This window comes from Gasterosteus aculeatus, chromosome X (genome assembly GCF_964276395.1).
Source record: "Gasterosteus aculeatus chromosome X, fGasAcu3.hap1.1, whole genome shotgun sequence".
Taxonomy (NCBI): Eukaryota; Metazoa; Chordata; class Actinopteri; order Perciformes; family Gasterosteidae; genus Gasterosteus; species Gasterosteus aculeatus.
In genome coordinates, this window is record NC_135698.1 from 7,992,564 (window position 1) to 8,018,730 (window position 26,167).

At 45.7% G+C, this 26,167-nt stretch overlaps 1 protein-coding gene across 1 annotated transcript in view; it reads left to right on the plus strand.

The window, feature by feature from the left end:
• LOC120808970 (neural-cadherin) overlaps positions 1-26,167 on the plus strand; it is a 70,212-nt gene that overhangs the window by 23,399 nt on the left and 20,646 nt on the right. Inside the window, exons 3-20 of the mRNA XM_040162382.2 lie at positions 2,920-3,145; positions 4,158-4,362; positions 5,435-5,546; positions 7,419-7,668; positions 9,906-10,048; positions 11,370-11,542; positions 12,863-13,031; positions 13,589-13,759; positions 14,110-14,282; positions 16,404-16,571; positions 17,131-17,380; positions 17,886-18,013; positions 18,380-18,566; positions 20,109-20,252; positions 21,525-21,808; positions 22,220-23,828; positions 24,553-24,646; positions 25,380-25,564. Of these exons, the coding sequence (XP_040018316.2) occupies positions 2,920-3,145; positions 4,158-4,362; positions 5,435-5,546; positions 7,419-7,668; positions 9,906-10,048; positions 11,370-11,542; positions 12,863-13,031; positions 13,589-13,759; positions 14,110-14,282; positions 16,404-16,571; positions 17,131-17,380; positions 17,886-18,013; positions 18,380-18,566; positions 20,109-20,252; positions 21,525-21,808; positions 22,220-23,828; positions 24,553-24,646; positions 25,380-25,564 (4,671 nt within the window). The remainder of the gene's footprint in view (positions 1-2,919; positions 3,146-4,157; positions 4,363-5,434; positions 5,547-7,418; positions 7,669-9,905; positions 10,049-11,369; positions 11,543-12,862; positions 13,032-13,588; positions 13,760-14,109; positions 14,283-16,403; positions 16,572-17,130; positions 17,381-17,885; positions 18,014-18,379; positions 18,567-20,108; positions 20,253-21,524; positions 21,809-22,219; positions 23,829-24,552; positions 24,647-25,379; positions 25,565-26,167) is intronic.

The following is a 26,167-nucleotide window of genomic DNA, read 5'->3' on the forward strand; positions in this document are numbered from 1 at the left end:
CACACAAGATGCATGAGAAGAGGTATTCGAATGGGCTCTGTTGTTGTAAGTGTAGGTTGGCAGAGCTATGGAGCAGACAGCCACAGGCATTCACAGCAGAGTCATTCATGCATTCATACACTCTTTAGGTGTCCATTAGTTTTCTGTCTTTCTGTCCCGCGCGCGCGCACACACACACACACACACACACACACACACACACACATAGGCACACAGCCAGAGGACTTCACACTTTTGTTTATACACTTATCATGCACTGTTGTCTGTCTGTCTGCTTTTCTCTGGTTCTTACACACAGAATCACCGGGCATGAACTCACACAGACACACACACACACACACACACACACACACACACACACACACACACACAGTGGGCTGTTGGAAGTCTGCCCGAGCAGCAGACCCCCTGGTGGTCGAAGGCTTGTTGCCGTTTCAGAGATTCGGGCGATGTGATAATGTTGTCACACACTTCCCCTCTGACTTACATCAGGCCAATGCTCACATCCTCCTATGTGCGTTAAACAACAGTTACCACAAAGTACCCTGGTCCTACATGAGCGCGCTAAAACAGGGAGGTTTGGGTAAACTCAATCGTTTTTTAAGACCTCATTTTAACACATGTATTTATTTAACCCTCTTATGCTGCGATTAACTTTTAAGACCCCGAGGGGATGAGAGTAGCTGGTCTTTGAACGAACATGGTCCGTCTGTCTGATCCCATTTTTTTTTTTGGTATTCAACCAGAAAGGGAAAAAAAAAGATATTTTATTTAAAGCCGCCCTATGGAGTTTTCTTGTAAACAAACAAATGTTATATGTACATTCAGTGTATCTCACCAAAACACACTTGTATCTCTGTGGTCTGTAAAATGTGTTGAATACTTTTCCCCCCTTCTACAACATTCGCGAAGCCCGTTATTAATATTTAAAATCATACATAATTTACATATGGTTTGCTTGTTTGCAGTCTTCTTCTACATCGCCTTTGGCGCACTAATACATTTGTTGGTGCGTTGCTGCCACCAGCTGTCAATCTGCAGAATATTAGGAAGCGTATGCCGGGATTTTTCTTTTGCAGTGTGACAGTACTGTCACATAATGGTCAGGAACTCAACAGGATTTAAAGTGTGACAATTAAAGGTTCTGCTGGCTTGCAAGTACCACAGTATCATCACAAAATGTAGAATGAAAATAATTAAAAATACTGCCACCGGTAAATGGGAAATACTCAAGTAAAGGATTGTATTGTCTTTCTGGTGATATTCTACAGTTTTTATATTCCCAGCAAATGATTTGAACAGTGAACAATTGATCCTACTAAAGTGTTGTTACCCGACGCTTGACAAGATTTTGTTTCTTGCAACCCTATGATCTCAACCCCAAAGTCGCTGAGCAACATCAATGGACTATTGCAAGGAGCATCCTAGCTCCTTCTGAGTGATTCCCAAATGTGGCTTAACTTGCAAGGGAGCTCAATTTTCCCAATGTAACACTTGCTGTGTCAATAGAGACGTAGTTTGAGTGGAGGAGCTATGTGCATACAAATTGCATCATCTGCAAACAAGCCTTGGGAAGGTTAAAAAAAATGCTAATCCCTAGGCTCCGTTATATTATTATTTCACAATCATTTTAAAATTCAGAAGTAAAGGAAGTGCATTGAGGATGCCCTATAGTCATAAAGGATGAACTGGTGTATGGCAAGAAGAGGTTATTGGTCCACTTCTCTTCATACACGCCTATGATACCTGGATCGTCGCTACGCAGCTCCGTGTCAGGCTGCTCCAACAGTCTGATCAACTTTTCACTGCAATATAAATACTGTAAAAATCTGTTCATGGTCTCATTGGCTAGTTTCAAGTCTTATAACTGTGACCCGTTTGCAGTATGCTTTTAGCTTATGAAAGTTATTTGTAACCACTTTTGGTTACCTTAACATTCCTTATTCTGCGTCTGGTTGCACGTAGCTCCTCCTTCTCGAGTTCCCTTCTGGAACCGAAATGAGTAGCAATAAACATTCACCTTCCAACTCGCTCAGTTTTGCCTCCTGGTCCGACCTCCCACCCGCAGGCTCAGGGCCCGAGGCTCCATCCTCTCTACTCTCACCTCGCTCCTTTCACCTTTCACCTCTCCCCTCCTTCCCGCCACATGTCTCCTGTGGAGCTGTTAAGAGGGAGCTGTGGGGGAAAGGGGGTTAGAGGGGGGGGGCAAAGGACCTGTCATGAGGTGGATGAGAAGGGAGAGGAGTGAGACAGATAAAGATGTAAAGGGGGAACTTTAAGGAAGAGAGGAAGCCGTGAGGTGCGAGATGAGAGGAGGGAGGTGAGAGATCAGACGGTGAGAGGCAAAACTCTGAGCTCCAACAGCGTTGATTGCTCTCCAGTCAATACAGTTTATCAACTATCTTAAGTCACCGCGATCTGCAAATTAACCACATCTGCCGTTCCTTGTGTCAGGTGGTGAGTGTTTGATGCAATTATTCTCACAGGCTTCTCATTCTATTGTCCGTTGGATTAACACGTTTGTCCATCGCTTTGGTGGCTGCCAAATAAATACATATGAATTTAAATTCATCTTACAGTCACTTTTCAGTGCCCACCCAACTGCAAAGTAGCAGTTGAAGTTGTTTTAATGAAGCAGCCTTCATTGCGTGTCGTGTGACAGTGCAGCCTTGTTACCTTGCCTTCATTTTTACATTGTTTATTCACATGTCCACACTTTTCAAAATTTTAATACACAAAAAATTAGAAAGGCAATTTGAACATGATTCACACCGTAAAAAAAAACCTCAGACAGAATCGCCAATTTCAAACGGCCATTTGGGAACCATTCCTGAGTTAGTATTCAAGCCAGCTGTATTGGATTGGTTCGGATCCAGCACTTGAAAATAAAGTCATCATACCCCCCCCTCCTCTCTGCAGGTGGTGACGGCTGCTTCGCGGTGGACAAGAAGACGGGCCAGGTGGTGACCACGGGGCTGGTGCTTCAGAGGGATAGAGAGTACTTGCTGAGCGTCGTGGCTCTCGACGGCCTGGGCAGCCGCAGTGCTCCTGCTATGCTCTCCGTAGTGGCGGGAGCCCGAGCGCCGCAGTTCACCAACACCACCTACGCCATCGCCATACCCGAAAACACGCCTGAAGGACAGCCGTGAGTGTTGCATACGTAAACAGGGATGATGAATTAGGGCTGCTATAGACACACACACACATATATATATATATATATATATATATATATATATATATATATATATATATATATATTAACATGTACATATATAGACACAAATATATATATATATATATATATATATATATATTTGTGTCTATATATGTACATGTATATATATATGGATTTAATTGTATGTCATTTAAAACATTATGTGAAGGTATTTGGTTTTGGCCTTTTTATAATAAATCGCATTAATGTGTCTCAATGTAGTTAGACCCCTGTACCGAGGCTTTTACTCCCTAGTGGTTATCACACTTTGTGGAATTCTTTATTGTTGCCTTAATAGGTATAATTATACCAGATACAAAAGAACACAATAAGGCAGAGCAATATAAAAAAATGTAATGTCAGTGTACATCATGTCCTCGAATTGCTGAAAACTAGGATGGATGCATGCATGAAAGCATACTGATTCACTTACAAAAGTAATGTTTTACATAACACCCTTTTTTTTTGAACAAATGAAATTGAAAATGAATCCATAAATGTCTCTGCAACCACAAGTCCTGTAATAACTAATGCAGACGTGCAGAAAGACACACTCGTATCTTGTGTGTTAATTTCACTACCTGTTAAGACTCGTGCTGATGAATATTCATTCGGTCACACCGGTGCACTCAAGCATGAATTGTCATATCATCATCTCACACCTTTGGGGAAACACAAACTCTTTACCGGAAAGCCCCCCCCCCCCCCCGTCCCCAAAAAAAGAACATTGATATCTGCATAATGATAAGACGTTATTACGCAGAGCTGACAAGCACTGATTGCTCATGCTTACAGCACACAGTCGATGATTTCTTTACAGCGCTGATGTAGGAAAAGAGGATTTCGATTTCAAACCAACATCTGGGGCTCTGAAATCAAATAATAGAGGCTGTTTCTCCTTCCCTTTTTCTTCTTTTTTTTCTACTACTGTGTCCTGCAGCTTCGTGGTGGTGTTCGCTCTTTCCTTCCAGCAGCAGCCAATCAGCTACAGCCTGCTGATCAATCCCAGTAGCCTTTTCAGCATCAGGCAGGAGACGGGGGAGATCAGTCTGACCAGGACGCTGGACTACGAGAGCGACCAGCGGCGCTACCTGCTGATGGTGCGAGCCAGCGAAGAGCCTGGCAGCCTCAGCACCGCCACCGAGGTGAGTTTTTATTTACACAACAATACAGGAGTGAAGTGAGTTACGCTCCAGTTCACGCACCCGGGTCAACGAAGCCCAACGCCGAGGTCTGCGGGGATGTTTTATTATAGCGTCTGTCGGACTCTGAACTGCTGAAATGAAGTGACATTGTCGCTGACCTTTGACTTCCACGAAGCCCCCAGACGGACCCGTTTCCCACCGAAATGTTGCGCGGCTGACGAGTCTGCGTCATCGTAAATGATCAGATCTCTGCGCTGACCTGCAGACGCCGCTCTGCTTGGAGAAACAGCACAGTTTGTGGCCGTCTGCAGGAATGTTAACAAGTCGACCGGGTGCCCAAGAGGGTTTTGTTTACTCTCATTTTTCCATGTTTCAGAATGAGCGCTTGTTTGTTGAGAGTGTGATCTGGAGATGATCTGTGAAAAACACAGCACACACTCTGGGGCACTTGGCACGAGAACCCCGCAATCCAAAAGCCTAATTCGCAAAGGAATATTTCTAAATAAACTACTCATGTATTCAGGATCGTTTTAATTATTAATTCTAAAATGTTGTTACCCAATTATCATGTCAGGCACTCGCTTCCTGCCAGAGATTTCGCAGGCAAAATCTCCCTCCCTTCAGCTGCATGTGGAGGAGGAGATGGAGACTGGGAAAACCTATCGCAGCTATTTCAGGACTATTACTCAGCTGTCACTTCACACTTTACACCTAGTGGTGACATGGAGCTTGTTTGAGGGGACGCGGGGGGCCGGGGGGGGTTAGGCGGCTGGCGGCCTTTGTCAAAAAAAAAAAAAAAAGCCCACATGCTCAGAACATTTCTATTTTGGACTCCGAAAAAATCCCGAAGTGGAAGATAAAGAATGTGTTAAACTGGCAACTTGAGAAAGTATAAAATGCAATTTAGATTAAGCTTTGCGGTCAGCCTCCTGTTCAGAAGATTTCCTATGGCTGTCTCCTGAATGTGAGGGTTGTTAAGAAGCTAATTTCGTATTCTTCTGCTCTGATTTTGTCTTTTTTTTCCCTTCTCCTGCCGCCTCTCCTCTTGTATCATCACGGTGGCACTAATCAGGTTCAGGTGTTGATAACAGATGAGAACGATTGTGTCCCCGAGTTCCTCCAATCCATCTACAGTGTGGATGGAGTCCCTGAGACCGTAACCACGGCAACATCCCTGCTGCAGGGTGAGACTCTTCTGACCCCGTATTTCACATCCATCTGTCTCTTTTTGAAGTCAAGAAAGAAAACTCAAACTCATTTTTTTCAACAGAAACAACAGACGTATTCTGTGAGAAAGCTAGCGCTGCATTTCAGACGGTGTCATTATTGAAGCTTATTGACCCATAATGCATCCATTTTTCCATCCTGAAGGAAAGTAATAGATCTTCAGATCTGTGCTGATATAGGCTCGGTAATACTGAGCTACACCAGCAGCTACAAAGACGGCAAACATTTGTTTTTATTAATGATTTACTGTGTGAGTGATGGCACGTCAATCTATCTATTACTGCATGAGGTTGCCTTATAAGTATCAATTATGAGGCTGACAGCAAATGTCCTGCCTTTGCAACTGCTGCAGAAAGGTTTTTTGAAATAACCCAATGAAGAAATGTTCTGCTTCATAGGATTCCTCAAAATTGAACTTATGTTTGTAACAAAAATATTTTGCTACTGTAAATATCCCCTTTTTCTTAATTAAATAATTACAGCTCAGATTTCGCTCGTGAGATTTCAAGACTTTGTTTTTAGATACTGCACCTTGTGGAAAATTAAGCCATACAGCCGTAATTTAAGTAGCTCAACATGATTTTAAAAATGTTTTCCATTATCTCATCTTACTTAACTCTCAAATTAACAGTAGCTCAGGGCAAAAGTAAGAAATGCGCCTTTGTTCAAGATTTTCCCTTGTTGACTGTTTAGTTGTTGTCTGGGAAATTGTTTCTAGCAATCGAGAAAAAATCCAACTAATTTGATTGAATCATTTGAATACGCGGCCTGGAGCAATAATATTAACGGTTAGAGATGCAGATCCAGCAGAAGGCGAAAATGCGTTTACAATGTAAAGTGAGTGAAGACACGACGCCTTCAGAAAGATCTACAGGAAAGGTAGATCATTTTGTTTCAATTAGACTGGCTGATATATTGTGAAAAAGTTTATATTTCAATTAATTTGGCCTTGACAGAAGCTCACAGTGTCCCAAACAACTCAAATCCATGGGGCAAAAAAAAACCCAGAAAGAAAAAGGAAGTGAATTTATCAATCTGCTGGACTGCACACAAACTAATGAAATGTCAAAGTTGTGAGGCAGCGAGTGAGTAAAATCCACATTACTCCATCAGCTTGCATTCTATTGGGCACAGATGAATGCTACGCAATGCGGGCCATCATTTACACTTTACCTAGGAAGGATTATGTATAAATAATCTTAAATTAAAAGCCGTTGGAACAGCGTGGCTTAAGGGAAATGCACTACTTTAATTCTTTAACATTTAATGAGCCTGTCACATTATAAACTCTACACAAAGAGCAAATTGCCAGTCTTCAGCTAAAGGAAATGCATTGTAATGCACGGCGGCAGGTGCTGATGCTTTAAACAGAGGAAATAAAAAATATGCAACATGCCAGCGTTATGAGCTACACTCTATATGATATAAAGCTATGTATGATATAATGAGTCTGAGTAAAATTCACTACACAGCGAACATAAAACAGCACTGACGCCAAAGGTGTCGATGTACGTCCCATCACACATCAGACAGCAATCTATCATCACATCAACATCACAATCTGTGAAAAAATCAATCAGTGCGCAGTGGGAATGAGGTCTTTTTTTAAATGTTTTTAAAGCTTTTTCCAGGGGGGCGCAGTGCTGTTTGTGTGCTTGTAATTGTAGCTGTCAGAGCTTATGATCCATTTAATGTTTTTTCAAGCCCCGAAGAGATAATGATCTGCAAAGACGTCAACATAGTAATCAGTCGACGCCATCTCATCAGCTCATTTCCATTAAACTGTAAATTGATGGTCCTCGTGTGACGTCTCCCCTCCCTCCCGCCAGTGCTCGCCACGGACTGCGACTCGGGGTCGAACGCCGAGCTCACCTATTACACCCTGAGCCCGGACTTCAGCATTTCCCCCCATGGGACGGTTTTTCCTGCTGGTCGGCTGGACTACGAGAGGCCCAACCACGTGTATGAATTTGTGGTGATGGCGATGGACCGGGGGGACGAGCCCCACTCTGGGACGGCCACGGTCCGCGTGAGGATGGCGAACACCAACGACGAGGCGCCGGAATTCTCCCAGCCTGTGTGAGGAGCTCTACCACTCATAAAATACCTGTCTTATCATTTGTCCTGTTCATTTTGGCCAAAGCTGTCTTAAAGAAGATCTGACCTATACGAGCGAGGTGATATCAATTTAGTTGCCAATATTAATTCCTACTTATTAGGAACGGAATGGATCAATAAGCTCTTATAAAATATTATGCAATCTGTCCTGTTGAATCAGATAACACCTTTCGTACACAAAATGCAACGTGCTCTTTGCCCACTTGTTACGCTGTGTGCATTGTAAGTGTGGACCCAAACCTGACACCAACACCGTGATCAGCAAAGATAAACTTTCTCGTCTTGGTGATAAACTTTTATCTTATTTTCATGCTGCCGGCGACGCTTTATCTCGGATCCACCGGCTGATCACTGCTCATAACATCGACGCTTTGCTCTGCGAGCAGATGAGGCGGTTGGCCCATTGATACATAACGGGTCGCCCCATTAGACGCCACGCACCTGACTTCCTCTGGGCTGTTTCGCCGCAAAACACTGTATAAGAGTCACTGTTTGTGAGTCAGGCTGCGCTGTTATAAAAGCACCACCAACCAGACACAGGTGACTATTTTATTTGGAGTGTCATTCCTCGACATCTGGCATCCAAACAACTTGTTACTCCGCTCTGTGGGTTTGTTCCCCCCAAAAAAGAGTGAGCCGCTTGTCCTGTCTGTCACGTGTCAACGGCCTCCTCGGGGGAGACAGTTGCAAACCTCTGTGGCTCCCTGTCGTTGCGTGTCGGGTGGGCGTCCAGACACGGAACCCAAAGCGGGCGGGCAAAGAGGTGCAGATGTGAACATGAAACATGAAGAGAAAAACATTGAAACAAGGTCTGCAGGGGCGAGCGAGACGAGGATGCCGAAAGGCGAGTAGAAAGGAGACAGCCGGGTCGGGTTTTTTGTCAGATAAACAGAGAGGCCTGTCGGCAGTCGGTCGGCTTCTCTTGCCAGTCCAGCCGGCGGACTGTTGCAAATGCGGGCATTCTGCCCGGCTGGAGTGTGTTGGACGCTTCGGCGTACTGTGTCGTGCTGAGATGAAGATAAGCGCTGCGAGGGCGCGGAGACGGGAACAGGCTGCACCGAAAAACAACCGAGGCAGACATGTTGTGGGCTGGACTGATGGATACCACGCCGTTAATGAAATGTGCATCGAGTCGGACTCCTCCAGATGTTGGTGCGTGTGAGTGGACGGGCAGCTGCTTCCCCGGCGTGACCCCCGCGAGTTATCGGGAGGCTGAAAGTAAGCAACGGGTAGGCAGAGAGCCCGCGGACATGCAAACAACCCGACGAGCCGGCTTCCCGGCTCAGTGAGATGGAGGAAAGCCGAGGGGGAGTGTGTGCGTGCCTCATCCCGGGGAGGTGGCCTCCGAGCCGGCTGACAGATTACAGGTCACTCATCCTGCCGCGGAGATGAATCACCCATCAGCGTTCTTCTGTAAACCATCAATCACCTCTGAACTCTCACTACAGACAGCAACACCCACCCTACAACACACACGTAATTACACACACGCACGCACACAGAGACGCACACATTAGACGAGGATGCAGCACAGATCTCGGAGGAGACGAGTTCTGCTGACGAATCAACTCAAACTCCGCGAGGACGCCGCCCCTCCTTGCAGCGTGTACCTCTCCATGTCTACCAGACTCTCTCGTTCCTCCCACTCATCTCTCTCTTCTCTCGCTCACATCACTTTCACCTCGGCGTTTTTTCGGCGCCCCGCTGTCTGTCGGCCTCCTTCCTCCCCTCTGCTCTAGTTCTTTCTTCACCGTTTCTTTTCGTCTCCACGTCGTCTCCAAGTCACTCAGTCCGTCTCCCACTCCATCGCGCTTTGTGCCACGGCTGGACATCAGTCTCCCGTGTCGCGCTGGGCCATCTTGCCGTCCCGGCTCCACGCGGCGAGCAAATCACCGTTGACATTTTAAAAGGCGCCGGATCAAATGGCTCGCAGTGGTGCCGGGCCGTGCGGAAGCCCCATTAGTCCAAAGGCTCTACCCTCCCAGTAGGCACCGCCATTTGTCTGCGGTGCCGGCGGCTAAAAGGACGGGTTAAATCATAGTGACAAGCAAAAGTCACGGCCATAAGTCTAATCAGCCTGCTGATGCTGTGTGCGAATGACTTGTATCTCCTGCCTGTGTGTGTGTGTGTTTATCATTGGCTTGTGTGTTCCGTCTGCCTAGTCCCTGCACTCGTAAAGCTTGAGTTCCACTTTGCAGATATCGAACGTTTGTTTCCGAGGACGCCGGGCCCAACACCCTCGTGGCCACCGTTCTGGCCAAAGACCCGGATGGAGACGGTATAAGCTACTCCATAACGGCGGGAAACCAGGAGGGAAACTTCGTCATCGACAGCCAAAAAGGTGAAAGATGCTTCTTAATCTTCCAAACGAGGCTTCACTTTGCGGCCTTTCTCGGTCTAATTGACAGGCTTTCCGTCAAATCACACATTCAATTTCCTGCTGATTCATTCCTGCTGCAGTGGTGGGAGACGAGTGCCCTTTGCTCACAAAGTCAACCTGGAGAGCTTTTTGGGAGTTGATGTCTAAAGCTGTAATTTCAATATGAGAGCACCGTCTTTCTGTGATCGGAGACATGAATATAAACGGGCACATTTTTTAGGAAACTTTTAAACCTCCAAAAGCGGAAGCTTTCTAGCATTGGCGACTGCACAGTTCATCTTTTTTATTTACCCTTTGATCCGAGACCAGTGGCAATCACCGTGACATTTGTCACCCAACCCTTTCAATTCAATTTCACAACAGCTGCTCTATCACAGCTCACGATCTTCCGGCTGCGCTCTGTCAGCTCCTCTTTCTATTCTGTCATCTTTTTATATTCCCCCTCCACCCTTTCTGTGTATCCTCAGAGCCAAAAAAAGAAAAGAATTTGCTCAGGCTGATATGCTTTGGGTGCAGGAAATCCACTGCACTCCTTCCCACTTACTGTATATGCGAATAAAGCAGCCTCATCGGATGCCGCCGGTGCTCATGTCTCACTCGCGAACAAGTTTGACATTTAAGCCCGAGGAATTACCGCGTACGCCCCCCGCCCCTTCGCTTGTTTTAAAACGTACCGGGGGCCAGAGAGGAGAGCCAGGCGCTCACGTATGTGTGCATCAGCACGCCGTCTCGTCTTTAATCAACACCACGGAGAGAGATGGATGGGGAAAAAAAAGAAGAAATCTCCCGATGCTCCTCCTCCCCTCCCCTCCCCTCCCCCACATCACAGGCTGCTTGTTCGTCCTGCAATCTATGATGTTTTTTTTTGTGTTACTGTTGACGAGAAAGATGTTGACTCAGATGCTGCTTCCTTTTATCCCACCTTTTATCTTGACGTTTACATGAAAGCCGCTACTGAGGAGGGGGGAGAGGATCAGCTAAATGGGCAATCGGCTGAGCCTGGTTGACTTCTAACCCGAGTCACTTATAACTTTATGTTTCTGCACAAGTGCTATTATTAGATTAGCAACGTGACAAAATCTAAAATATTCTGATGAGCATTCTTCCACTACTCGCTATCATTTTTCTCCCCTAATTTGCAGAACAACAACATTCTCTTTCTGCTATGTCATGCGAGGCCACATAACATCCGGCTTGATGACTAATGGAATGGTTGCGCTTAATGTGTAAGGAGGGACTTTGTCATATGACGTGTCGATCAATGGGCCCGTGGTCTTTGCAGGGCTGATCCGTCTCCGCTCCGCTCCGCTGCCCGAGCTCCAAGGCCTGGAGTACGTCCTGAACGTAACGGCCACGGACGACAATGCATCGGGAGGCTTGCACCCTCTCGCCTCCACCGCGCGGGTCATCGTCGGAGTTGACGATGTCAACAACAACAAACCTGTGTTTGAGGAGGTGAGGATTTTCCCCTCATCCTTTTTCAAAGCAAACCTTCCGGTCTTTTTCTCATGAATCATAAAAACGTCACTCAGCAAAAGGTTGACAAAAGTCTTTAATTAGGTATGAGTTATTTTCGCTGGGTTTGTTTTTTTTGTTAAATACACTTGTTTGCTCACTTCCTGACAGTCAAATAATAACATTACTTACCGTAGAGACTTGGCTCTGTCTAAAGGTGACAAAACAATTATTGTTTCCCAAAACAATTCCTTTCAAGCGTTGTTTTTGTCATTGTTGCTGCCAACCTGAAGCATCCTCAGTAGCGAGACAGTCAGTTGTTGTTTTTTTGCCTCAATTCAAAGAATCAGCCTTCACAGTATTGTTCCATTCTTCTTTTATCTGCCTGTGTGTCTCATGCGCTCGGCGCACTCCAGGTATTCCTCGGTCTATCACTCCTTCCTCCGTCTCCTCGTCCCACTCTCCTGGTGTTCTGCGTCTCTCTCCCCGCTCTGTTTTTCCCAGGAGTTCTGATTAGCCTGCACAGCCACTCTATCTTTAGGCGCTCCATTGGGATTTCAATTAATTTTGTGAGAAGAAAAAAAAAGAAAGTGCAATATCATCACAATATACTTTTACCTTTAATTAACTTCCTCCTTAATTAGGACTGACTTGAACTTTGGCAGGAGACATACTTTCCTCAGGTCCTCTGGGTGGGCTGGAAGTCTTTTAAAGATCACCTACACGCCCAGGATCCAGATCCTCTAGAACGACTGTATGTTTGATATTATGCGATTATCATGAACAGCACTGTGAAGGCCACGCTGTATGTGCCATCACGTCCCATGAACCCTTGCATTATTCTTCTTTATATCGCTCGCTCGCTCGCCGCCCTTTGATCCCGCCTCCCTTTCTCTGGCTCACTCGGGCCTCCTCCTCGCTTATTGTTTTTTTTTTTTTTTATATTTCATGGTCGTTCTGCTGAAAGAGCAGCAAGCATTTCTGTGTGATTTCAAAAGAGGAAGACTCCGGAGAGCAGCTCTTTATCTGGGGCATATGCTCTTAAGGGGAATGGATTGAATCCCTGGTTTAGACAAAGCTGTTCACTGCTGGCTCTTCAAAAGAAATCAGCTCAAGTGTTTTTAGTTCCTCAGATGTTATTGTATAGCTTTCATTTACTTTCTGATGCGAGTTTCTCTCTCTGCCTGCGTAGTGACCTTCCACGTAATGATTTTATTTTCTTTGATCCCCGTAGTCTCATTTATGCAACATATTTTACCGTATATTCTTATATATCAGAACCACTTCTTATTAGTGTTTGTGTCTCTTTCTCTCTCTAAGTGCCAGAAATATCGTGAGCAGGCTTCAGTGCTGGAAAACCAGTCTACGGGGACTTTCGTGTTGCAAGTTCATGCGAAGGATGCAGATGAGGGAGCGAATGGAAAAGTCAAATATGGCTTAATGCACCGAGACAGCACCATGCCCGCCTTCAGAATTCACCCAGACACAGGTAGAGCACTCACGGGTTGTCGGGTTAAAACATGTCTCAATTAAGCACTGGCTCACCGTCAATAGGCAGTGCTGCATGCTAAAGATAGTCGACAACTCTCATTCAAATGTCTGTGTAATTCAAGCTGCTGTTCCTAAGAATGAGTCAAATGGCCAACGCCGTCTTTCAATTGTCATTTAATTGAATCTGGTCAAGCTTGGTGTAATAAAATGAACTCTGCACATGATGAAGGGGAAAAGCTGTTCAGAAGTCCTGGCACGTCCACATGTTGTTTTGGTGTTATCTTTAAAGCTTCTGCTCTATGTTCTTCATCTCACGATTTAATAACAAAGTGGCTGCACTTGCAAGGGATGCACGACTTACTCATGGAAATGTGCAATTGTTTGCCGGCACTTGATGTGCGGATGATCAGATCCATAGATTCACGCACGGATGGCAGGATGAGTTGATGGATGGCGGGATGCATTCATTGATAGGTGAATCAGAGAATTTTTTAAGGGTGGATGAATTTAAATGCACTCATGTGTGTATGTCGGGGGCTTCTTCTGTATTCACAGGAGTGATTGCTACAGCCAGACGGTTCGACAGGGAGCGGCAGAGAGAGTATTCGATTACAGTAACGGCCACTGATTGGGCAGAGGAGCCGCTCATTGGCATCTGTCAGCTCACGGTTCAAATCCTGGACCAGAATGATAACAGCCCCAAGTTTGAGAACTTGCGCTACGAGTGTGAGTACCAGAAATATATACATGCACACATGTAAAAAGTATCCTCAGTTGAAGCATAACAAAGCCCTTAAAACGCTGAGGTCAATTGAGGATGTTTTTAGACTGTGGATGCAGTAAATATTCCTCCTCAAAAATTGATTGTGGGGGAGGATAAATGCCATTAATTCTCTTGCATAATGATTTCCATCTCTGTTTGAACATTGGAAATACACAAACAAAAACAACCTAATTTAGGTAATTTTGGGTCACTCTTGTAACCAAAAGGCCTCAGGCTGGACTGTAACCAAACTTAACCAAAAGCCTCGTACGCTTCTCCTCCCGAGCACATTCATTATTTCCGTCCTCCGCAGACTTCTTGAGAGAAGACACCTCGGTCGGGACCAGTTTCCTGCGCGTGGCGGCTCACGATGACGACTTTGGGACTAATGCAGCCGTCACTTACTCCATGTCCCTGGAGCAGCCTGAGTACCTGCAGGTCAACCCCGTCACCGGATGGATCTACGTTAACCAGCCGATATCACAGGTCAGCCAGCCGCTGTTAGCAAGCTGCCTATCAGCCAGCGCACACACACACACAGTCTGTATCACATGGGGGCCCTGAGGGTCTGTGTCAACGCGGTTAATTAATAAGCCACATCTTTTGCTCCTAATCTGCATGTGCACAAGACCACAGTGGATGAAAATGAATGGAGACTAATTCAAGCTAAACAAGTGATTGCAAATAGTTTTTAACAACTTGGGATTCATGTAGTTGTGTTTTATTTCACTGCTGGTGTTATTAAACTCTCTCATTTAAATGTGCATATCAATAATTAAACCTGTAGCAGTTGCTTTCAAAAGAAACGGTAATGCTTATTTTAAGTGGACGGCACAGGTTTAATTATTACGAATCAAGACTCATTGTCTCTGTCAAATACTGTGGCTTTGATACAAGAGATTCAAGGCCTTTCAATTTGAATTCATCATACGGCGTTGATAAGGAGACAGCCTGCAGCAGTTGGAGACGAGTCGTGTATTTTGAAGAATTTAAGATTTCGAGGCTGGACGATTGTGCATGTGATTTAACCTACAAGGCAGGTGGATTATTTCAGTTATATAGATATCTTTAACATTAAATCTAGCTATGAAGATAAGCAAGTTGTGCTTTATTGGTTGACGTTTCTCAGGTAATTGCTGTTTTCATATGCGCGCTATAGCCCATCACGGCTCTTCTTACTGTTTCCTCCTCTTTCACTTATTTAAATGTAGGAGTTGTTCTTTGGCTAGAAACTTGCAAAAGCACGGTAGAGCCTCAGACATTTTTTATTTAACATGCTTTTTAGTGCAGTTGTGTTAGATGTATCTGGAAATCTTGCTGCTGACTTCATGCAAAATTAAAGTGTAAAGCTCAGAACCTTCGCTGAACAAAGCTGTTGCATATTTCAATGTGGTTTACGAAGCTGTTGGAATCCTCCCCTTAATCTTTTTGCTGTAACTCAGATTGCAAAAGCACTTCATTAAATGTTAAATGTCTCAGCTGGTCTGATACATTGTTCTCTTCTGATTTGGTCACCACGGTTCCTGATTACAGTGAATAAGTATCAAGGCCGTATTTCGCCTGCGGCACAGTTCCCAATCCACTTCGGTGGACGATGAAGGAGACAGAGTATAGAACTACAGTGATTATTATCGTGTCCAGAGACAGTACAGCCCGAGCCGTCCTCTCCACACCGAGCAGTGCAGCTCCACAGACAATGAAGTGGAGGAGATGCAAGAGGCGGCTGTGACTGGATACAGAATATTTTCGGGATACTTTCTGGTTGAGATCAGACACCATTACTGTAAAATTCATTTTAAACCTTGGTTGGATGTTACCAAAAAGACATTAATGTATTTGTTGTAAACACGAAGGCCATCTTTGTTCTCCATTATGAAGCTTTACTTCTTCACAAATAATAATTAGATTGTCCCATAAAATGAACTGAAGTTTTAATAGTCAAGAGACATTTTGTTTTATCTGCAGTACAATTATAGCGTGTCTCGAGCACAATTTGCATTGATGCCACTAATGGCTGAAGCGCTGAATTTCAGTATTATCTTTTACTCTGAGTGGGTTAGAATTACATTTCCTTGTGTGAGCAAAAAGAGGCCCTTTAGTGAAACGTGTCTTTACTCCGTGGGGAGGGTTTTGTTGATGTTACCCATTGTCTAATTTAGATGAACACAATCAAATGCTCTAATGACTTCTAAAGGAATTCTTCACTGTAATAAAATACCGCTCCTCAGACAAACGTACTCCTTTATTTTTTAGCGTTTCAATTATACCACAATTAGAAAAGTAGATGAGCTTTTGTGCAACCTAAAGCTCCGCTGCCTCTGTTGTTCTTAGCCTAATTAAGTGATTTTTCTAAATGGAGCTCATGCAACAAGTACAGGCAGGAGCTTGAAGTCATTTTTATCCATCAGCTGATGATGAGCCCACCACTTATAAACATTACAGAGAGGTCCATTTAAACGCCGCGCTGGTGTCACCGGCCAGCTTCACCACACTGCACCACGCAGCACTATTCCTTCCAGAGGAAGATGTCGTCATAGGAGACATGCAGTCAAGCAGTTACAACTGTGACTCATTTGATCATCATCAAATGACTCTTCACTTTTGCAGAGAACTTATATCACGCGGGACATCATAGCGACCGATGGGGGGGAACGAAACACTTCTGTGGAGCTGGCGGTCACCATCACCAACGTGAAGAACCAGCCTCCACAGTGGGAGAAGGAGAGCTACAGCGTCGTCATCCCTGAAAACGCCGCCAGGGACACACCAATAGTGGTACGTGTGTGTACATTACACCAATGTTGTCGAGCTGGATGCTTGTTTGGTTACTACACCCCCCCCCCGCGCCTGCCCACTGCCGCCCGCGGCTGAGTGTTATTAAGACACTGCTCTCATTGGGCTCAAAATGCACCTTTGAAAGCTTGTCAGGGAGCTGCAAAATCTGGAAATGTGTCTTACTTTGATGCTTTTAGAGGAGGCTGACGTCGGCTGGCACGTGCAAAGCAAGTTTCATGACTCCAGGCAGTAAATTAATTCAGAATGTCTCATTTGATTTGAAGAATAGATAGCTGTGAACCTTAAGAGAGAAAAACACCTTTACTCTCATCCGACCCGGTTTCTTACCAGATAATGAATCATCGCAATAATTGTAATACATTTCAACATCCAAAAAACCAAAAGTCCAAAAAACAGTCTGACCTTTATGTATTGGTGTTAATTATGGAGCCATAGCTGACAGCGATCAGGCAGCATAACTGAGGTCAGTAATCATAGCTCCATTTCCTCAGCTCAGGGTTGTTTTTCTGCTGTGTTTTTTTTTGCATCGGTTATTCAGACAATCAAGGCGACTTCCCAGCTGGGTGATCCGAGGGTGACGTATAACCTGGAGGACGGCATGGTCCCCGAAACCAACATGCCGGTCCGTTTTTACCTCTCGCCCAACCGCGAGGACAGCTCCGCGTCCATCCTGGTGTCCGAGCCGCTGGACTACGAGACCACACCCGTCTTCTCTCTCCGGGTTCGAGCGCAGAACGTGGCTGCGGTGCCGCTCGCAGCGTTCACCACAGTTTATGTTAATGTTACAGGTCAGTTTTCTATGTTCGTTTAGCATTTGATTTAGTGTAGTGAGGGATAATTAGCTGCTGGTTTATTAAATTAATTGTAAAAATGTCATCCTGTGACATTATCATAAGGTTTTAAGAGGTAATGATACAAATATACTAACAAGATGATTCTAAACAAGACCAATATATATATATATATATATATATGAGGCTTTCTTGATTCTTTTCACAATATGCTGTATGTCAGACACAACACTGCGGTGTGACATCAATAGCTAAAGAATCCATTAAATATATTTTAGCTATTAAATATAATGTTGAATTCATCTGAAGTTGTCTAACCTCCAAAATGTTCAAGTCAGCAGCTTAAAAAACATGCATGATGATGCATTTGTGTTATTTTCTTCAGAAAATCAAAACCTTTTAAATGATGAATGTGTTCCTTTACACGGGCTACAGCTTGGAATGCAAGATAACGTATAACGTATTGATTACAATAAGGAACACATGTCTCTTCTCCCTTCAGATGTCAATGACAACGTGCCATTTTTCACATCCTCGATCTACGAGGCCTCAGTAACCGAAGGAGCCCAGATCGGGACTTTGGTTCTCCAGGTGTCGGCCAATGACAAAGACCTCGGCCTTAATGGAGAGGTTGGTGGTTGTCTATTTTTTGTCTTAATGTTGGGCGGGTGTATAAAACCATGAAAGAGATTTTCAACCACCCCTGGACAACTTTTCTTTGCAAAAACATCTATGTTATGCTGAGTATTTGTCAGACACACGAAACACATTAAACTCTACGGAAACTTTTATTTCAGAGTTGTCACAGTGCACTCACAGGTAAGGTGCGATACAGAGTATCGATTTTATTTTTTTGTAACGAGAAGACAGTGTCTGGGAATATGATAAAGGCGTCCTGACATTTACAGCTACAACACATTTAATTGGGGCTATTTCTGAAGGTTATTGCTTGAAATAATGCCGTGGCTTAACTGAGAAATTCCCTGCGCTCCGCAGATAACTTACTCTCTGCTGAGTGACAGCAGCGGCGACCACCATCTGTTCCGCGTGGATCCAAAACTTGGCCTTATCTACACGGAAGCTGTGTTTGATCGGGAGGCCCGGAGCTCCTATTTGCTGGAGGTTCAGTCCGTAGACGGCCAGGAATCGGCACGACCGGGCAAGAACAAACAGCCCAACTCAGGTTAGAAACTATGAGCAGCTTAGTGATGATCAGGCTTGTTCATCCAGCGTACAGCTGCTTTGTGTCATTAAAAGAACAGGTGGGAGGTGCACTCACTGGGAGAAAATGTACACATCTGTGCCGTTAGCTTAGCTTAGCACAACGTTAGCCTGGGTCTGTTCAAAAGGAACCTTGGTTTGGTCCATTCAGCTATCTTAGATTAGAACTAGCTGGATGTGGCTTCAAATGTACCTTACCGACATGAGAGTGCAAACAATCTTCTCATTTATCTCTTTATCTCAAGAAGCTAAAATTAAAAAAAAATGTTGTTTTGGAAAAATTGCAAAATGACGGATTGCAAAAAGACGATTCGAAGCCCATTTTTAGGGGGATTTCTGAGCCAATAATAAGGCAACGGCAGAACTTTGATATCTTTGGTATCTTTTTGTATCATATAAATTGTTGTTTTTCATGATATTTACATTCAAGAAATGTGATTTCATGGAGCTAGCTTTGCCTGGTGCAATGTTCCTTTCATAAAAATTTTTCCCCCTAAAAGACAACAGGGCGACACAGAAATTTAATTCTCAGCATTACGTTCCGTGTGAACTGAATTTTAAACAGAGCACACTGACATGATTCATTCATCTGTACCTTGGGATTGACATTAAAACATCTTATTTAATTTAGTCCGACCCTCCATCTTCCTTCTGAAAATAGCTACAACCCCTTTTTTTAATCCTGTGTTTTAATTTTCAACGTTCAAAATTTGTGTGTTTGTTTACCATGATTCTCTGTGACATTTGTATCCAAAAGTGGATATTTTACAAATATTTGCAAAGGAGGTATTAGGGGGCAAAGCGCGATGTTCCGAAATGGTAAATCCTTCTCTTGAGGGTTGCGAGGGTTGCTTAGCATCTACAATGAGCCTTAGCGGTGTCTCGGGCAATGATTCTCTCACCTGCAGCAGGGCTCATCTACTCTGCAAACATTACCTGTCACCCTGAGTCACCTCCGGGATTCCACCCGAGACACGAGACGTAAAAACAAGCCCAGAAAACAGAGCGAGCTTCCACCACCGTCGTCTCTCACTGCATCAGCGCCAAATTAACCTGTCACCCATGTGTACTTTGAGCAGATAATTTACTGCTTCTCACTAAATGAATTAACACTGTAATGAGGAGGGCACAAACCGTTGTCAACATATTTAGAGGGGTTATATATATGAAGGCAAAAAAAGCAGCTTGCTGAAGACGTTTAGCCGCGTTATGTTATTCGTTCTGTTTAAAACACCCCATAAAACAAAATACTCGTAACAAAATGAATAGTTTATGTGATTTGCAGCACATTTTTACGAGTAATGTTCTCTCCGATTTCGATGTCTATGAGGCACTTTGCGTTCGGTTAAGTGCTTCTTCCCCACTAAACAGCGAAAATGAATAGAAGAATCAATAAACAGATGGAAAGAGGGAAAATACACACATAACGTGTTTGGCAAAGTGTTTGTGTGTGCGTGTGTGTGCGTTTGTGCTATGCCGTTTAATCATTCTGTCATTCTTGCAGACACAGCGTATGTGAGGGTTTTCATCAGTGACGTCAACGACAACAAACCAGTCTTTGCTCAGCGCCTGTATGAAGTCGGTGTGGACGAGAATGCAGATGTGGGCCTGGCTGTTGTCACCGTTAGCGCTAATGACGAGGATGAAGGTATGCTTGATAAAGCAGCCGCCCGGGGAGGTCCAAGGGAGATCTCGTCCGCGCCGCCTCCTAGAATCGAAGGTTAAAGACGCCAGCCGGCAAAAAACTGTAGGAAAGTTTTGTGTGTAACACTTAAAATGAAAAGTTTTTTTTCATTTCCCCCAGTATTCTGGCAGTCTGTCCAGCTGGGAATTGTGAGCCAAGTACGCACCCCAGTGCAAAATGGTCTGCATTTGTAACTGAAAGCATAAATGGACCCTTTGGGCAATCTTTCCCAATCCGGCCTGAGCTCTGATGAAATTGTGCCGTGCGCTAGATTTAGCAGTAGTCATTTGAGTGCTTGGTAATGCAATGTTGCACATATGTTCCAAAAAGAGTGACACGCTCCCACACAGTAGGTGGGCGGGATTTAACCAAAACAGCAGTTGCTCATCCTCCGTACGGCAGTCGCCTAAGATCCCTTTTATCGGGCATGTTTAGGGCCGTTAATCAAGTATTTATGGGGATGCGGGGGCGCAGCTTAGGTTGGGCTGCGGCACTAATGATGAATAGCCGTGAAATAACACCAACCCCCCCCCAACATTAAAGTTGCAATACTGTTGCACTTGCGTCTGAAAGGCTACGCTAAATCTGTCTTGTTTAAACAGCAACACCCTGGGCTTGACTGCTGTAAGCCTGCCAGATCCCTGTGGGAGGCAGAGAGCACTTTGTCAGCTGGGGTTGTGTTAATAGTACAGATTAGTGTATTTACATGGGATTCCAGCTACTTTAAACCGACGGGATGATTGAAAACGAAGACTGTTCATTCAGGGAGATTATCTTATCTGTTGCCATGTTAAACCCGTAGACTGGATGGTCTCCATGGAAGCACGGTAGACAAGTTCAGATATTGACTTCCTCTTTACTAACCCCCCCCCCCCCCCCCCCCCACACACCCTTTCTCAGGCCTCACACACATTCCCAATAGGACCCTATAAAAGGACATTACTGTATGGTGCTTTTTACTCCCTTTTACCTTTCTCTTTTTTTAAAATGAGTATGTTTAAAGCCGAGGAGACGAGGTGCAACGTTACCATTTAATTAAGTTGCCAAAACAAGCAAAGGATACCAATACCAAGAGGAAATGAAGTGTAATACTCTTGTGGTTACGCAATTCTGTTATTGCTGGAATGAAAAAAAAAGGGACAATACTGAATTGCTAAGCAGCAACCTACTGTAAATTATTTTGCCACACTTGCGATCTCACATTCCCGGTCGTGCGTTTCCCAATTCCTGCCACAGGAGCCAATGCCAAGCTGCGTTACCAGATTACATCTGGCAACAAAGGTGGCGTTTTCGACATAGAACCAGAGGTGGGGACGATCTTCATCGCGCAACCACTGGACTACGAGGAGCAGAAGAGATACAAGCTACTTGTCCTCGCTTCCGACGGGAAGTGGGAGGACTACGCAGCCGTGGTGGTCACCGTGGTTAACAAGAACGACGAGGCGCCCGTGTTCTCCATGAATGAGTATTATGGGTCCATCACAGAGGAGCTGGATGGGTCACCCGTGTTTGTACTACAGGTGAGAGACTGGGAGGATGACGGTTTCGCACTGCATGATTTTGTTCGTTAATAACACAGATTCTTAAAGTGTAGCGTCATGCGGCGGCTGAGTTTTTGTTTTTTTCACCACTGTATTTCGACACATTCTGAAATTGTCATTTCACAAAGTTGAAGAGACAGCGATGGTTCCTGTGTGAGGAAATTCCACAGTAACGCTGTCCGACCCACTCAGAGGCCTTTCCTAAGATACAAGACACGATCAAAGCTGATCGCTTTAACTCAGCAAAAAGAACATACACTTAAATTGGCTGTCTAGAAAATCCATGAAGGCCTGGGTGACGACTGAAAAGAGATAAGAGGAAGCAGTCATTTGGGTTTGACCGGACGAATGAGTATCCGCTTCCCTAAGACGTTGTCTCCGTCTCCGCAGGTGACGGCCACTGACCCGGACAAGGACGCGGACCAGGGCGCCATACGGTATTCCATTCACGGCCAGGGGGCCGAGTCGCACTTCGTGATCAACGACATCACAGGCGAGATGTACGCCCAGCGCACCATGGACCGAGAGGAGCGCGCCGTCTGGCGCTTTGTTGTCATGGCGACGGACGAAGAGGGCGAAGGGCTCACTGGCTTTACGGACGTCATTATTAACGTGTGGGACATCAATGACAACGCCCCCACCTTCACCTGTGCGCCCGATAATTGCCACAGCAGCGTTGCGGAGAACTCTCCTCCGGGAACCTTTGTAGTAGAAATGACAGCGGCGGACCGCGACGATGCGGCCGTGGGTCAGAACGCAATCCTCACGTACCGGATCAGCGAGAACGTGCGCGTGGCCAACGACGCGGACCTTTTTGTCATTGACTCCAGCACCGGCACGCTTTCTTTGGCAGCGGAGGGTCTTGACCGAGAGTTTGCCGACAGCCACAGGCTGGTGGTGGAGGCCCGGGATGGCGGGGGCATGATAGGTAAGGCCACCGTCACTGTGGCCGTGACGGACATCAACGATCACGTGCCTAAGTTCAAACAGGACCGGTGTGGCGCTCGCGTGCCCGAGAGCGCCGATGAAGACGCTGCCGTCCTGGAGCTGAGCGCCGTGGACCCCGACGCGGGCACGTACGGCCAGTTGGCCTTCAGTGTGGTGGCAGGAGATGCGGAGCAGCGGTTCTACGTGGTCGGCCACAGAACGGAGAAGACGGCCACGCTGAGACTGAAGAAGAAGCTGGACTTTGAGAAGCCGGGAGAGCAGCGGTTCAATCTGACCCTCAAGGTGGAGGACTCTGACTTCTCCAGCCTCATCCACTGTCAGATTCTGGTGGAGGACGTGAATGACAATGCTCCTGTGTTCACCCCGAGCTCCCGGCTGCTCCCCCCTCTGCCTGAGGACGTAACTGTGGGAACCAGCGTCGTTCAGGTCGTGGCCAGTGACCTCGACTCCGGCCTGAACGGGGACATTCTGTACAGCATTTCCCCCCGATCTGACCCACATGGGCATTTCACGGTCAGTCGAGCCGGCCTGGTCACGGTCGCCAAGCCGCTGGATAGGGAGACGGTGGCGGGTTACGAAGTGGTCATCATGGCGACGGATCGGGGTAACCCGCCGCTGACTGGCACCGTCACGGTCCGCGTGCCGCTGCTGGACGTGAATGACAACGGGCCCGAGCTGGAGGCGCCCTACTCTCCCGTGCTGTGGGAGAACAGTCCGGCGCCCCAAGTGGTCTGGCTCAACAGGAGCTCGACCCTGCTCCGCGTGGTGGACAGGGACTCCTCGGAGCACGGGCCTCCGTTCTCTCTCTCGCTGCCCTCACTTTACTCCATCCACTTCCACCTGCAGGATCACGGCAACGGCTCCGCCACGCTCACCGCCCTGCGGCGATTTGACAGGGAAAGGCAGCGCGAATTCCACCTGCCGGTTATTCTGATCGACGGCGGCGAGCCGCCAATGACAGCCACTGCCACGCTCACCATCACCATCGGCGACCAGAATGACAACGCCCATCAGGCAGGAGAGAAAGATGTCTATGTGCATACCCGCAAGGGTGAGTTGCCGGCTTCCCCCCACCTTTAATTTTCCTTTGCTACAGAGCATTTTTTTTTTACTGCAGGCAGATATGTGAGTGAGGAGGAGAAACGGAGGCTACCGCTGAAGGGTAAAGTTTTCATCCCCGTACCTGGTTGGTGTAGTCAGAATTTAATGATACTCTTTTACATTCCAGCAGTGTTTTGTTATGGTAATATCGTTGTCAAATCCTTTCTCGAGCCCTCAGCACATTCTCTCCGTGTGCCTAAAGCTCATCCCGAGCATCACTTTATGATAAGGATTATGATTCTTATTTTAGTTGGGTGTTTTTTAACCATCCAGGTAAATTTGGTTAGGTGCGCCGGCTTGTTAACGTTTTGATCGCACACTACACGGCGGTTTTGCTTATTGTGGAAAAAACGGGGAACGCCGTGACTCATCTAGGTTGCCATTGTTTACCCAGCTGCACCACTCTGGCAGTGCAGGTCGATAATAACATAATCCATACAGAGATACCCGTGCATCCTTAAGCTCCACGCTCTCTGAAGTGGAGCGCCGAGAGCCTATTCTTTCCAGCAGTGGGGCCGCCTCAGTTATGAGCACAATAAGTCGAAACGAACACATGAACGCGAGATAAAGAGAAGAGAGGGACGACTAGATAAGTGTAGGCATCAGCAGATTCTGCTCAGACTCAATCAATGTGGGTGTATGTGTGTGTGTGTGTGTGTGTTTACCTTGAGCAGGAAGGCTTGCAAATGCAGCACTGGGGAAGGTGTATGCCCCAGATCCTGATGACTGGGACAACAAGACCTACACTCTGGAGACAAGCACGGCCAAGTAAGAGCGCTCAGTTAAATGCATATCATTATTTCTTTCGGGAAAACATGCTGATCTCCAAATTTGCAGCGCAAGTACAAGTGCTAAAGCAAAACACGCCAGAAGAACTGCCAACATTGGAGAAATTGGAGAAAAAAAACAGCTGTATTTCTGATATCACTCGGCCTGAAACATGTGACTCCTAATCTTACATTTAATTCCCCGGGCTCGAATATGAGCTAAACTTTCCAAAAAGGGACTCTAAAATCAGCCGTCAGCAGTGATTGTCATTCTGGAAAAGTCAATCAGATTCAAAGAAAATAAGCAATCTCGCTCCAACTGTATGGTATTCCCAAGATGGAACAAACCGTTTTAAACGCTGTTTGACTCCATCAGGTTCCTTGTGCAGCTATTCAGTATTCACACCCTCAAGATCAGATTAGAAATACCAATTGCATATTTGTTTTATTCATATAACAGATTCTGACAGTTACCTTGACAACTATGAAGCTCCTTTGGTTTCCTTTTTCTCCTTCCTGGCTTTTTTTTTTCTCAAAATGAACTTACGTTAGCTTCCTAGTGGAGTGAACCCAGGTAACCTGAGCAATTCCGTGCTTGTCTGTGCCCGTCTGTCAGGTACTTTTCTTCAAAAGCTCAGAAGCAAAAAAAAAAAAAAAAAGCCACTTGCCATTTTTTTTCTATTTCTTACTTTACGCCGTCCTCTCCTACTTAACCGCTCCTCTGCTTTTCTCAGATACTTTGGTCTGAACCAGAGCTCGGGAGTGCTGACCATCAAACCCAACACTCCAGCAGGCAGCTACTGGTTGAGGGTCGGTGTGTCTGACGGAGTGTGGCCCGACGTGTTCTCCGGGGTCAGAGTTCATGTCAGGGAGCTGGAGGAAAAGTCCATCTTGTTGTCTGCCTCGCTGCGTCTGACTGGTAACGTTACAACTTCGTGGCATAACACAATATTGTCTTTAACAGGGTTTTTTTTTTTAGTTGGATCTTCAGTCTCAGTCGTCCTCCTCCAATTAGAGAATACGTCCTTTTGTTGCCGTTGTTTTGCGATTCTTTTTTGAGGCTGTTGACAGAGACAGCATCTGCCACGAGCATGAATAAATTGGTACTTTTCTTTGACTTGATTAGCTGGTTGTCAATCCAGTTAACGCTGAAATAATAGGCTGTCAGCAGACATTTTAACACTTGCATTATTTAACTGCTCCAAGTATTGTAAAGCAAGCTTCCGCACGGCTTGATGGCGATAGCTTTCTTGACGCTCTGAAGTTTATGTCGGAGTGTTCATTTTTCCGTCAGTCTCTCAGAGCAAATGGCAGTAGTAAAGGTCAATTTGGAAGTGTCAGGTAAAGTCCTTGACATTTAAAAAGCCATTCGGCGGCTATTATGGATGCCTCGGACTCGGAGTCATTATCATTTCGGGAGATTAAAGATGACTGCCCACATTCTGCAGATATTATTGGAAGGTGGCACCACAAAAAGTGATTCATTTCCCAGGTCATTAAAACGTTTTGCACAAGGCAGCTG